This window comes from Colletes latitarsis, chromosome 7, assembly GCF_051014445.1.
Source record: "Colletes latitarsis isolate SP2378_abdomen chromosome 7, iyColLati1, whole genome shotgun sequence".
Taxonomy (NCBI): Eukaryota; Metazoa; Arthropoda; class Insecta; order Hymenoptera; family Colletidae; genus Colletes; species Colletes latitarsis.
This window is the reverse complement of record NC_135140.1, coordinates 3,767,418-3,781,731: the sequence shown is the minus strand read 5'-3', so window position 1 is coordinate 3,781,731 and position 14,314 is coordinate 3,767,418. Positions and strand designations below refer to the sequence as shown.

The 14,314-nt window shown below is 37.5% G+C and overlaps 1 protein-coding gene across 1 annotated transcript in view; it reads right to left on the bottom strand.

Moving 5' to 3' along the window:
* Nucleotides 1–13,756, bottom strand: part of Mmp2 (Matrix metalloproteinase 2) — a 175,688-nt gene extending 161,932 nt beyond the window's left edge. The window contains exons 1-3 of the mRNA XM_076768070.1: nucleotides 13,593–13,756; nucleotides 11,209–11,593; nucleotides 7,562–8,264 (exon numbers count right to left, since the gene is read on the bottom strand). Of these exons, the coding sequence (XP_076624185.1) occupies nucleotides 7,562–7,657 (96 nt within the window). The 5' untranslated portion in view covers nucleotides 7,658–8,264; nucleotides 11,209–11,593; nucleotides 13,593–13,756. The remainder of the gene's footprint in view (nucleotides 1–7,561; nucleotides 8,265–11,208; nucleotides 11,594–13,592) is intronic.
* Between the last annotated feature and the right edge of the window lie 558 nt (nucleotides 13,757–14,314).

Below are 14,314 nucleotides of genomic sequence, written 5' to 3'. Positions count from 1 at the left end.
AGTTATGACAATTTGAAGTGAAATAATTTAGTATACTTTAAAGTGCTATAACTCTTAAACTATTAGGTATGGGGCATAAGTATGTTAACACTTTTTTGTAGAGATTAAACAACTGCACCGAATAGCCTAATCAAAATTATGAAATTCGATTTTTTGTAAAAGTGCAATTGCACTTTTCAGATGCACCGATGCAACTGCATCCTTTTTTAAAATGAGACTCTGTGACTGTGACAGCACTATTCGATCTAGTTTCTTAAGCTCTACAAAACAGTATTACGGTACTTGTGCCATAAACCTCATAGTTAAAGAGTTATGGCAATTCAAAGTATATTAAAACACTGTATCGAAATTTCCAGCCATTTTCGAAAGCCCCGTCGCTAGACGCGGCGTTTAGCGTAAACTAGAGAGAATAGACTGGGGTTAGGCGCGGTATACCGGGGTTAATGCGTGCATCGATCGCGTTGTTTGCTGTTAACGGTGACAGTTGCAATTGATTACGTCAAAAGGGCCGGTCTTTTGTCGCGGAGAAAAAGGGACAAGCTGCGGTCATTAACGCTAGCTCGTAGACGCAGAAGGTTACCAACGCGCGTCGCTCCGCGTCTGCGTATATGGATTGCACGTCTATGCGTATGCAGCCGCGTCTAGACGCTAATCAAGGAAGGGCGCGTGTGCGTCGCGTCGCCGACTCGTTTTGCCCCGGACTCCTTCGAGTCTGACGTTTGTTGGAAAAACAAGTTTCGGGTCAACGGTATTCAGGAACGATCATATTCCCACGGATAATTTATCGTCAGACTGCGGATGCTTTGTGCAAATTCATAATTTTATTAATAGAATTAACCCCGTACATGACGCTACTATAGCGACAAACATAATACCATGGCTCTGGTTTCATTTACGATAACACAAATTGAATTTAAGAAATGTACGAATAAAATTTAAATTATTTATTTTTTCCGGAGAAAAGAATATTTTTTTATTTTCAAAAGTCACAAAATTGCAATTGGTATTGCTCGTTCTTCGAGTGCAAAGGGTTAATGAAACAGAAGCTTTGTAGAGGATTGTCTCAATCCCTAATATTAAGTGCACTTTGTAATTTTTTGTAATCTATAACAATAAATATACCTTATTTAATATTTACAGTAATTGTTTACAAAAATATACAATTCGTAAATTTAATTATTTACATCTTTAAAATTATTGACTATCTACAGCTAATATTTACACATTCGCCTTGCAAAGACCCTTGCAAGCGTTATGGACGATCGAAGATGATTCACAAATATGCAATTTAGGGTACCAACAGTCTTCTGTCGATCCTTGGAATATGTGAGACATTGTTTTTTTAGGATTTCCTATCGGTTCTACTAACAAAGAACACGAGGCAAGTGTTTCTTCGTATCGCGAAAAGACTGAATTCTCTTGAATTTTAATGGGCATCGAAACGCTAATATTTTTGAAGCTATCAATTTTGGGGATGCAACAGTCACACATTGAGCACACGTTGTACGGAGTTATTTCGAACGATAAGCGATTATCGAAGCAGAGAGCAAGACACGGCGTCTCGAAGAAGTTAGGAGTTTCTGGCATGAACGCGGGGGCAGTCGAGGAAAGAGAAAAAAGGCGCAAAAGCGAAGCTTAGAATGAAAGGGCATGCAGAACGGCGCTGGAGAGGATAAAAAAGACCGGAGAAAACTATGCGAGGGAGGATGAGAGGAAGAGCAGATGTGCTCAACGAGCTGCAGGAGCTCGTTACGTTTCAAGATTTTACGGAACGTCGAGGGCTTGCTTATTTAATCACTATGTTACTTAATAACGATGTTCTGTTCGCGAAACTTCAGAAACACGACGATTTTACGAAATTTTTAGGTTTTTCCCTGTCAGTTTGTTCGGAAATAGCGACACACCGTGACCCGTGGCGTTCGAACTCGGAGAATCAACGTTTTTCAAAAGCGATTATGTTTGAGAAAATTCAGCGCCACCGATTTCAACATTTTCCGGTTGAAACAATTTTAGAATTCTTGTTCAAACACCTTGAAATGAACCTTGTAAATTTCATTGCGGAAGGTGTTATAGTTTATTTGCAAAAAATTCCCAAAGAAAGCTAAGAAAATCGCATTTCGCACTAGTCCCCTCATGAGAGTATTCCTATCCAGATCACAATTTTTTTAATGGTTTCGTAGAATTTTTTTTCACACAGTTTGAATCCATACTTCTAGTCCTATGTTTCAAGAGTATCCGCAATTTTTTTCATACAAAAATATTGAAAATTATAAGAATTGCAGTAAAGTTAATTAGAACTTGAGATATCATTTTTGCACGAACTAAATATTTGGTATTTTTGAAACGTAGAGTTAAAATATATGGATTCAAACTGTGTTAAAAAGTAACCTTCATTATGTAACAAAGGTTTCTAAGAAACCATTAAAAAATTACCAAAACACGCAGTTTATGCGACAAACATTCGACAATTTTCGAGATGTTTAACAGTAAAGTACCGTGTTAAACTGTTGTACCGAGTACTGTTCGCTGGATTATTTTAACGTTTATTACTCCGTAAAACATAACCTGCTGTGCTTCAGTATCGATAAAGTTTTAAGCACCGTATAAAATATATATTACACGATTACTTTCGTACACAATTCCACTCCAAACAAGTAAATTCGATGTTAATAGAAACACATGGAATTTATGTTTTCCTTTGAATTATAGTTACAAACAATATTGTAAAAATTACGTAGGAAAAAGTGCTGTTTTAAGATGGTCGTTAAATTACAAAAAACGATTGCAAGAATGAAAAAGCTGCAGATTGAGGAAAGTATATGATATTTCAAAGTATACAGGATTCCTGATGCACTTTTCTCGCTTCAGGGATTGGAGAATCGTACGTTAGATCGAGATCTACGGTCGATGACGAGCAGAGAGTCGAAGAATAGCTCTGGATCTCTCTATATTCGATGCGTGCGAAACGACTGGCTTGGCGTAATTAGTAACACATGTGGCGGACATCGAACGAACCACACCCATTGATAGACTGTGCCAGTGGGAGAAAACATTCTCACCATACGATCACACAGAGCCTAAAAAACCGGCACAGATGGTCGAGAAATTGATTATAAAATTAACACGTAATAATCCTCTGTCGATAATAAAATTATTTTTCTAACAGCCGTAGAAACAATACCTTGGAAAGAAAGTTAATGCCGCAACAAACATTTTACGTTCATTAAAGAAAAATGTGTCGATAGCTTTTTCTTATTTTGAATTGAGAAAAGAATAAAAATGAAGCAAGATTTAAAGTAGAATATTTGCTCGGACAAACTTTAGAGAGAGTTAAATTTTACATAAAAGTGTTTAAATAATAAACATTTTCTCTATTTTAGCTAAATAAAGAAACCTACGAACGTTGAAATTAATATATTTTCAAAAATAATGTTCCGTTCGAATCTTCGATTAAAATGAAATAATTTAATAAACTTTAAAGCGTTACAACTCTTAAATTATTACGTTTATGGCATAATTGTCTTCATACTCTTTCGTAGAAATTAAAAAACTGCACCGAATAGCGTAAACAAAATTATAAAATTCGATTTTCTATAAAAGTGCAATTGCATTTTTCAGATGCACCGATGCAACTGCATCCTTTTTTTTAAATGAAACTCTATGACTGCGATAGCACTATTCGATCTAATTTTTCAAGCTCTACAAAATAGTATTGCGATACTTATGCCATAAATCTAATAGTTCAAGAGTTATGGCAATTTAGAGTAAAATACTTTAGTATACTTTAAAGTGCTATAATTCTTAAACTATTAGGTATAGGGCATAAGTGTGTTAACACTCTTTTGTAGAGACTAAAAAACTGCACCGAATAACATAATCAAAATTATAAAATTCGATTTTTTGTAAAAGTGCAATTGCATTTTTCAGGTGCACCGATGCAACTGCATCCTTTTTTAAAATGAAACTCTGTGACTGTGACAGCACTATTCGATCTAATTTTTCAAGCTCTACAAAAAAGTATTACGGTACTTGTCCCTTAAACCTCATAGTTCAAGAGTTATGGCAATTCAAACTATATTAAAACACTGTACCGAATAGTGTAATAAAAATTCTAGCATAGAAACAAATAAAATTGTATTCGGTTTTGCCTTATGATATTTTCTTTGTCTCTAACCATTTTAAAACATAACTTTTCCCAAAAATTCCCAATATATCTTATTCTAAGATGGCAGCGCACCGAGGCACCTTGTTTATCGAACAACCTTTGACACAAGGGTCGAAGTACCTTTTTTTATGAAGGGAAAACTGTTCCTGTTCAAATCCTATAGCCGGGGAAAAAGTGCAATCGCATTTTTCAAGAATCATCTACTTTCTTCTTCAAATGAAACTCGTTGTCTGAATTGTCGCGTGCTCGGTTTTGAAAGTGTGTGTCGTACCGAGCATTGTAGATTTATTGTTCGCAGCTTACACATATCTCGAGCGATGCGGGGGCGCCAGTACTGTGCACGTGGCATTATTTTATGCGTGTGTCACAAACAGAGAGGCGGTTTGCAGCTGTGTAGCGTGATGACGAAGAACCACGGTCGATTCCGCGTGCGAAAGTCGCGTATATTGACTGCGTGCTTTCAGACGTGGCGCCTGCGTCCTCACAACCCTCCTTTCGTGTCAAGCGATTCGCTTCTTTCCCCGGAAACAACCCCCAGTCGAAATTCTTGCCTTCCCAACCTACATCCAGCCACGGATCCCTTTATTCGCGTTTCCACGTCGTATTTTTTCCAGCCTCGCTTACGATTTTCATTTTTCGCCACCCTCGCGCGACGAACGTCTTCGCAATATCGTGACAAACGGGCAGACATTTGATCCTAAACCAAATTTCAACGCTATCAAGCGTAACTCTGTCATTTTTTAAGCTATTTTACGTTTCCTTTTTCGTTCGTGTCAGCGACTTGTTGCACTATGTTGGAGACACGGAGCTTTCACCAGTGGATATTTCGGAATTGTTATATTATAAGTTAAAAAAAAAAAGTATATTAACGAATCTTACGAATGGTAGTTGAAATTTGGACGTGAGAACTTGACGATCGATGGATCATCATCAGTGGGACAAACCGTGATCGATCGAAAAAGTGTTGTCACCGGAGAAATAATATTAGTTCGTGCCAAGTTTTCTGTTAGATCTTGTCCTTCTCATTTGTCTAAATATTATTTAAATAAATGCATTGTCCGTCAATTTGTCTCGACAGTGAAATTCGTCATAAAGAAATACAAAATTCATTCATGTACACCTCTACTATGTATCTAATAGTTTTGAATAACATTCGAAACTTATTTCATAAATGATTCACAGATTACTTGACAGTGAATCATTATTTTATCGATCTATCGAATTAAAGGCAATCACACGTACGGGATGATGCATACAGAAATGGAATACGCAACGCTGGAAATTTGAAATGCGATCGTGCTTTGTTCGAAACATATATTGATATTATATTTCAATTTTTCTCACGAGGAAGTTCACTAGAATAATCTTTATTATAACAATTAGATATGACGAAGGGTTCATTTGCTGCCACCCAGAACAATTTTACTTAAAATGACGTAAAAATAGTAGAACAATTAGGCGGTGAAAACAAGTGTGAAATATATTCTTCCTGGAATTGATTTCTATATTAAAAGAATCGAATAATTTCTGTTGAAAAGAATGTTTCCGAGAAGTTGTTCGATTTGCCGCGAAACCTAAGAATAAGAGAGTTACTAGAGACGACAGAGTGAATATTGAATGCTTTCTAAGAAGAGATCTCTGTTTTGCAGATGAATAATGATGCGTATTCATGAGGTTAGGATCTTCGGGCACCAAGACGATGCGTAGTTTGTCTTAGGAAGAAGGAAATCATACATTTCACGGTAAAGTGAAACCCCGATTGATGCAACCTCCATAATCGCGCGCGAACCTCGTTCGTTGCAGAGTGTCGACTAATGGAAGAGATATTCGCGTATAAGGACTTTTAGGTCGTTTTTTCATACAGATTCTTCAATTATAGATTCGTAACATTGTTCTTAAAAATTGTACGAAGCAAAATAATAATGATATCAGAAATATTAAATTTGTTTGAAAAGCCGAAAAATTGTAGATAATACCAAGTATTTTGTTTCTTTTGTATTCTACATGCAAATATTGAATAAAAAATTATTTTTGTTAAAATGTCGTATATGTGTTCAGTTTTGCTCCTCACTGTAGTTACACTCAGTACAGTAGGAATTTTCATTCGCGACCTAGAAATTCTCAATTAATTTCGAACGAACAGTGAAATGAATTTTTAGCGAAATTTAGGTTTCCCTAAATCAGACTAGAGCCCTCGCGAAGCATGGTTTCTAGGAGGTTCCACGAACAATCGTAAGAGCTGTTCGTGAAATAATTAATTGGCGACTTCGGTGACACCGGTTTAAATTATGGCGTCTCTGGCCAGATCCAGGTACCATCTCCGACTTATTCTTTATTCCGCTTAATCCGGATTACTCGGTGGATTACAGACCACGGTGAAATATCGCGCCAGGGACGTCTATATTTTTCAAAACTAATCGATGAACAGTTTTCTCTGCCAAGAAACCTACAGTGTTTTTTCAAAAATTGCTCAAAAACCAGCGATTCAGAAAGCAACTATTAAACTTATGAAGGAGATTTCTATTGAATATTTGTACCGCAGTATATTTTCATGAATATTAATTTATATGCAAAAGGATTGGAAGTATTTTGTTCGTAAAGGAATGGATAACCAGGGACAGCGAGATAACAAGGAGTATGAAACGAGTGATTATGGAAGACAGACGTGATTGCAATTTGTGTTGCCAATTAACGTGATTGTAATTTGCGTTGCCAAGTATTAATTTATGTGAAAAGTTTGTGTGTGCGCTTCAAATTCGGTTATATAATTATATGTATGTTCAATTTATTTTCCTCAAATAAATTCTCTTCGTTAAATCCTACACTTAAATGTTAAACATTATTAATCACCAGCTATTCAATTTACTTATTGCTTGTAGGCAGATTGTTTTTATGGGAAAATAAATAATAAAAAAAAAAACAAAATGTTAAACATTGTTCGAAGAAGATCGTACTTCACAAACACAACGTAATTTGTTAACGAGCATCCTTTCTTCGAGCCTCAATCCTACAAATTTGGAGCTTTCGTCTCGACTATGTTATCTGTTTATTTGTACTCAACCAGCCAGCTGTGGCGACCTCTTTTCAGAACGAGCACTTGTTTGTTTTATTTGGTTCCTACCTCCAAAGATTCTAAACATTTACGATAATTTAGTTTTCGCTAAAATTACAATTTAAATAGCAAACGCTAACAAACTTTAAAATACCGCCACTTCTTTATGACGGATATAGTCCTCGAAACACAGCCGACTGGTTAAACAATAAATTGTTCCGTAACATTTTCGAATTAACAGGAAAAAAAAAAATAGTAATTGCTCGTGACTCGATCCGATAATTAACCCGTGTGACGGATGAACGAGTCAAGGCTGCGAAAGCTCGCAGAATTCATTGACTCACCACTTTGTCGTCCGCGTAGATGGCCGAGGATCGCGATGCTCCTGTCGCCAACGCAGAGAAGACCACCGTCAGCACCGTCTGAACAAGCACCATCATCTTGCGATCACGTGTATATAATTTCGTCGCGACGAAACCGAAAAAAGAATCACTGCTGCTTCTCACTTGCTCTACGAACGGTCCCCGAAACCACTAGAGGAACCAGAGTCCACCTAACGCGGTTCGAAAAGGCACCACAACCGATCCGGACCACCGGGTGTCCGCGACGAGACGAAAACCTCACACGCGTTAGTGTCGCGGGATTCGTTTCAAATAACGTAAACGCGACCGGAAGAATCTCATGTCGAATCGCGAGACTAAATTGGCGACGCGATTTCCGTGGGGAACCGTAGAAGCGAAATAAAATAAAACGACGGAGCGGAATCGAACGACGACCTTCCTAGGAGGCCTACGGCTTACTCAGTATCACTGAACAACTTTTTTTTTTTATTTCCTTCCCTTCCCCGCTAAGACGTTGTAACGTTCCCCCTTCTCCCTCGTTTGATCCGCGACGTCGACTCACGCTTCTTCCGCTCTCGTTTCCTTCGCGCGAACCTGCCGAATTCCGTCGATTCACCGCTTCTTCGACGCCGACGCCGATGTCGACGGGCGTCGTACTCTCTTCCGTGTTCGGACTTCTCAGCGGCTGCCACGTCCATCCGCCGACCTACGACAATTTACACCATCGTTAAACGCTTTTCCCTCTGATTCGCAAAACGTCAATAATTGACAGGAAATATGAACAAACAGCTGAGAAAGGGCCCTCACATGACGCATTAACCCTAGAGTGGACTCTCGGCCCCACAAGTGAATTATTTTACTTAACGTTGATTTTTACCAAACTGGTAAATGGAAATCAACTTTACTTCGAAGTATTTAAGAAATAATAAACTGTTGGAGGAATGCAGAAATTTTCAAATAGTTACATTGACATACGGGGTGTTAGCTCACCTCTGGGAAAAATTTTAATGAGATTCTAGAGGCCAAAATAAGATGAGAATCAAGAATACCGATTTGTTGATTGAAGCTTCGTGAAGAAGTTATTAACAAAATTATTGTTAAAAATTATTAATAAAATTTGCCCATCTACACGAATTTTTTTCTCGAAAGCGAGTAGGATTTCGAGGGTATGTCTATTAACCAAAAATTATTGTAATTCACCCTTGCAACCAAAAATAATTTTTTTAGAACGATTTGAAATGTTTTAATTTCGCCGAAAAATTTAGGCACCTACTCGAATTTTTTTCTCGAAAGTGAGTAGGATTTCGAGGGTACATCTATTGACCAAAAATTATTGTAATTGACCCTTGCAACCAAAAATAATTTTTTCAGAACGATTTGAAAATCTGTTTTTCGCTGAAAAATTTGGGCACCCTGTTGATTTTTCTTAAAAATTCGTTTTTGATTTTTAATACATTTGTTTGAAGCTGTACGGAAATGTTGTCTAATACTTTGTTGTAGGTACTCTTGAGCTCTACTTGAGAAAAAAGTTTCATTGAAATATATTCACTATTGTAGGAGTTATGGCTGTGTGAAAATTGGACCGTTTTTATGGGGTTTTTTTCATTTTACGGTGTGAAGGATCAACTTTTCGAATATTTTTGCAATTTCTACATAATCTCCACTAAAATACGCGTCGTTTGCCTTTTTAAACATTAAAATCGTTCAATCCGTTCAGAAGTTATGGTGTTTTAAAGATTCGCATGAAATTTCAGGGAAGCATTTCTAGCCTTACATTAGATTTTCGGTAAGGAATTTTTTTCTCGAAAATGATTAGGAATTCAAGGGTATGTCTATTGACCAAAAATGATTATAATTGATCCCTACAATCAAAAATAATTTTTTTCCGAGTCGGTATGGAACTTTAAACGTTAATAACTTTTTAATGTCGATTAAAAAGATTCCAAATAAATATTAACGTTACGAAAGCATACCTAAAAGCGTAGAAAAATGGTACAAAATATCTATGCATGAAAATAATCGAAGGATGTTTAAATTTCGGAGCAAATTTACATAATAAGAAATTTGGTACCGCAAACTTTCCATTTAATTTTCCAACGCGAAGATCCTGGTATCGTAATTTAATAGATGGAAGACAATTTCATCTTCGCGTTCTGTCGTAACCAGTGACTCGTACGAGATAATAATCAAACATCGAGGCTACAAAGGTTTAACAGGCTCGGTCATCTCGGGGATAATCCGACGGGCGCAAAGCATTACAATCAGTAAGCTGGAAAAACGTCACGGACCCAACCAATGAACCGAAGGAAAGCCTGAAGAGGGACGACTCGACGTAGATGCGGATCAATGAAATGTAAATGTAAGCGAGGAGTAGCAAGAACCGTCAAAGAAAAACGGAAGCCTCCCGTAGGAGACACCGGATACCGGAAGATAATCAAACTCGACCAAAGGAATGAGAATCGTTATCTCCAGGAACGTGCCAACGCGGGTTGACCTCGTTCTTTGCGCCGATAACCGGAATTCTTTCCTCTCTAATATGGTACATTGCCTTTAGAAAATCCATATCGTGGACCGTAATTATCTCGAATAAATTTCGCCTATTTAACCCCTGCTGAGGTCCCTTCCGGTCCACTTTTCTCCTGTTCCACCTTTTTATTACTTTTTAGTATAAAAAAATGTTCCTCGTCGGATAATAATTAAAATAGTTACACTCGTGATCTTTCTACATTTGTTATATTTAGTTTCCTCTAATCCAATATCTATTTCTATTTCTGAAAAGAGCGGTGAATGTTACTTATGTGAAAAGTTCCATATTTGGGACAGTTTTGTTCAGAAGACCTTAACTATGCAGTTAAATGAGGAGGGAATAATTTAAACTAACTTGTATTGCCTGGAGTCATATATAATTGTCGCTAGATTCAATTATTGAATAGAATTTCTACCAATTTCTTTGGTTATTGCTCCTTGTCAACGATCGATTTGTCGTTAAGGCGTGGGCGGAAATGATTGGAAGATCGACTATCGAATTTTATGCGGAGTTTTTGAGAAACGAGATCGATGAGTCATTCAAGGGAGACGTCCCGCCTGAGAGTATGCGTCATGTGAGACCGAGGAAAACTGGGAATATCCAAGAATACTTATTTTCAGAAAAATAAGGATTCAAGTTCTAAAGTCCAAAGCAGACGTGACTCAAAATATTCTAACAGACTATCTGGTACCAAAAGTTCCCAAAACTTAAATTCTTAAACTTAATTTATCATAAAATAGTAATAATTTAATAATGTCTCTCCCAAAGAAAAATTATCAAAGAAATAAGAATTCAAGTTCTAAAGGCCAAAACAGAAGTGACTCAAAATATTCTAACAGACTATCTGGTACCAAAAGTTCCCAAAACTTAAATTCTTAAACTTAATTTATCATAAAATAATAATAATTTGATAATGTCTGTCCCAAAGAAAAATTATCAAAGAAATAAGAATTCAAGTTCTAAATTCCAAAGCAGAAGTGACTCAAAATATTCTAACAGACTATCTGGTACCAAAAGTTTCCAAAACTTAAATTCTTAAACTTAATTTATCATAAAATAATAATAATTTGATAACGTCTCTCCCAAAGGAAAACATAGTTCTTGGACCAGAGAGGGAGCTTACTTTTCAAATCGGCGATCGGTAGGACAGTCGTCGAGTCGTGGAAAAGCCCTTGCGCATTTCCGGTCGGGCGCAACGTGGCTGCAGTATGGCACTGCGGAATGCCATGATCGTCGTTCCTGTAATCCCGAGACGATTCAAGGACAATCGGAGAATCTCGGGCACGTTCGGATTTCCGGTGCGTTCGATGGTCACGTTCCGCTGGTGGTCCCCGTCTTTCCGCCCCTCTCCGCCCCTCCAGGCCCTTTATTCCCCCCTCTCTTTCCCACGGGGCCCCCTCGAATTAACCTTAGCCAACCCACGGCTTCTGCGCGTCTCTCGCCAGCCTGTTTCGATTTCTCCCGATCGGTCGACGATGTCGATTCTCTAGAAAATTTTCGTAACGTCTCTGGGAGAGGGGAAAAAAGTGCCATTATTAGTGGAAGGGGGAACATAATCTATTTTCTCTTAAATATACCGACAGAAATTCCTATATGTTTCAATACTAGATAGTATCAGAGAACTCATATTTGTCAGCAATTTATATTAAATTTGATTCAAATCTAAATCTATGTAAATCTAAAACGATAATATGAACAATAAATTGCCCATTAACTGCTATACAAACATTTTTAAATAGGCATAAACACTACATATATACATATGTTCCAATTAATTAAAAGAAAACCCACATTTTAATGCAACTGTTAACATAAAGAACTCATATTTGTCAGCAATTTATATTAAATTTGATTGAAATGAAAATCTATGTAAATCTAAAATGATAATCTATGAACAATGAATTGCCCATTAACAGTTAAACATTTTTAAATAGGCATAAACATCATATAAATATCCTAATTAATTAAAAGAAAACCCACATTTTAATGCAACTGTTTACACAATGGATTTCAATAAAAATATACGTTCTCAATCCTATAATCAGTAACTCCTTCAAAACCTCTAGTTTTTCAGAGAATTTCTGTGGAAATATGTCAATAATGAACTTGAATAATAATTAACTGCTTGGAGTAATAAATCTCGTTTTGGTCCACTGCCAATTTCGTTAATTAGTTGTTTCGAGTGCTCAGAATATTATGGTACCTTTGACGACCACGGATAGTAATTACAACTAGTATAAACAAACTACATAAATGTAAACATCGTTGACCTTCGTACATTATATGTGACCCGACTGACCTCCTCGCATTTCGTACTTTTAATAAACCTTCGAAACGATATATATATACAATTTAGACTACGTTTGAAATAAATACTATATTTCTGAGAAGTTGCATAAACGCAACCTTTCTTGAGAGATAAACTACTGCTCGGCTCGTTGAATGTCTCTGACAATAATCGAAGCGCTCAGGCTAGAATGTTTATAATAAAGACGAATTATCCAACACGAGAAATCGTTCCAGGAGAAATTGTCGTCCCCGTATGAAAAGATTCTTTGTTTCGCGAGCTTGGTTTTGCTTGGAACTCGATAAGAGGCAACGATTACAACCGCAGGAAATTACAATAAAAAAAATCGAAGCGTACTGGAATGAATGAATCACATATGCTCTCGATCCATTGAAACTATTAACACGCGAGATATATTCTCGCCCCCCCCCCCACCCGCCCCGCACGCTCGATCGTTTCCCCTAAAGCATTTTCAACTAATTATTTATCCGGTACATCGGATCGAAAGAAAATTTCGTACGTTTCCGACGAAGTGTCTATAATTTTTTCTTTTCTAAAAATCGAAACTTTCCCGAACCATTCGATAATTGAATTTTAATACGAATTAAGATCGAAAATGAATAAATATGCATTAAGTAAGCGCATCGGTGGTATTGCGGCAACACGACGTGCAACGGCAACACCGCGAACACACTCGTGAAAAATTCCATCGAAATAACAACGAAACGTCCCTGTCCTAAAAATATAAAAGTCTCTCGAGAAAGTTCAAGCGGCCGGAACAATTATAAATGCACAAAGTAAACAAATTTCTAGAAGGAGCAGTCGCACGAGTTTTTGGTCGGTAAGAGTGGCTGGGCCCTCTGTCACATCGGAGTGGAAGCACGTGCTCCACAAAGGACACAAAGCTCTCTCGCGACCATCGAATAGCTACACACGGGCAAGAAGCACGAGCACGCGCGCGTGTCCGGCACGTTTCAATCCCATTAAAGCTGAAACCTTTCGTAATTCGAGCCGAGGGAACTCGTTCTCGGTAGAATTACGCCGTTGGCATACGCGACACACACAATCACGCAGATTCGAAGCGAGGACAGAGTCCCAATGATCCATCGTACGAAATCCTGGCCCACGTTCTAACCACACTTATTCGACGATGTCACTGAATCTCGTATTCGATTCGACCGAGGATGAATAATTGCAATGAAGACGTATTCGATTCTTACCAGACGAACGGAATCCCCAGGTCAGGCGAGTTTCACGAACGAGCACGACGAACGATAGCATTCACGGGCATTGAACGATTATGACAGCGGCGAACGAGACGGGAAAAACAATGTGCACCGTGGCGAGAGACGACGCGAAAAACCCACACGCGTACGGTGCGCCGCGTGCCGCGCGACTGACGTCGCTTTCCTTCGAGGACCCACCATATACCCCCACCCCAACCGTTTATGTTGTCTCCTGCTCTCTCGCTCTCGACACCTTTCCCTTTCTCCAATGGGAAACCGTACTCGACTACTACACGTACAACTTTGATTATTCAAAAAACAGTTTAAGGAGGGATTCTCCTGTAACAGTATTAAAATTAAAGTTTCCTTTTTAGTATTTTTCGTAAAGAATTAAAAGTTGTACTAGACTTGTAGAAGCGTGAATAGACACCCCTATTGTAACAGAGCATATGAACGATACGGTCGCAAGTCTAATTATAAAAAAATCAAGATATTCAATTAAATTGTACTTAGAAAAGACAAAATTATTCTTTAAGTATGTGGAAAGTTGACAAAAAGCTTTTGACGGTTCAAAACTGCTACTTTTATCCCATATTTTACTTTGACGAATTTTAGAATCCATACTTACATTTATAGAACTCATAAATATTATGCGTTTGCAATTTATGTTGAATTAATGCAACGATATGATTTTAATGTAATATGCAATTAATGTC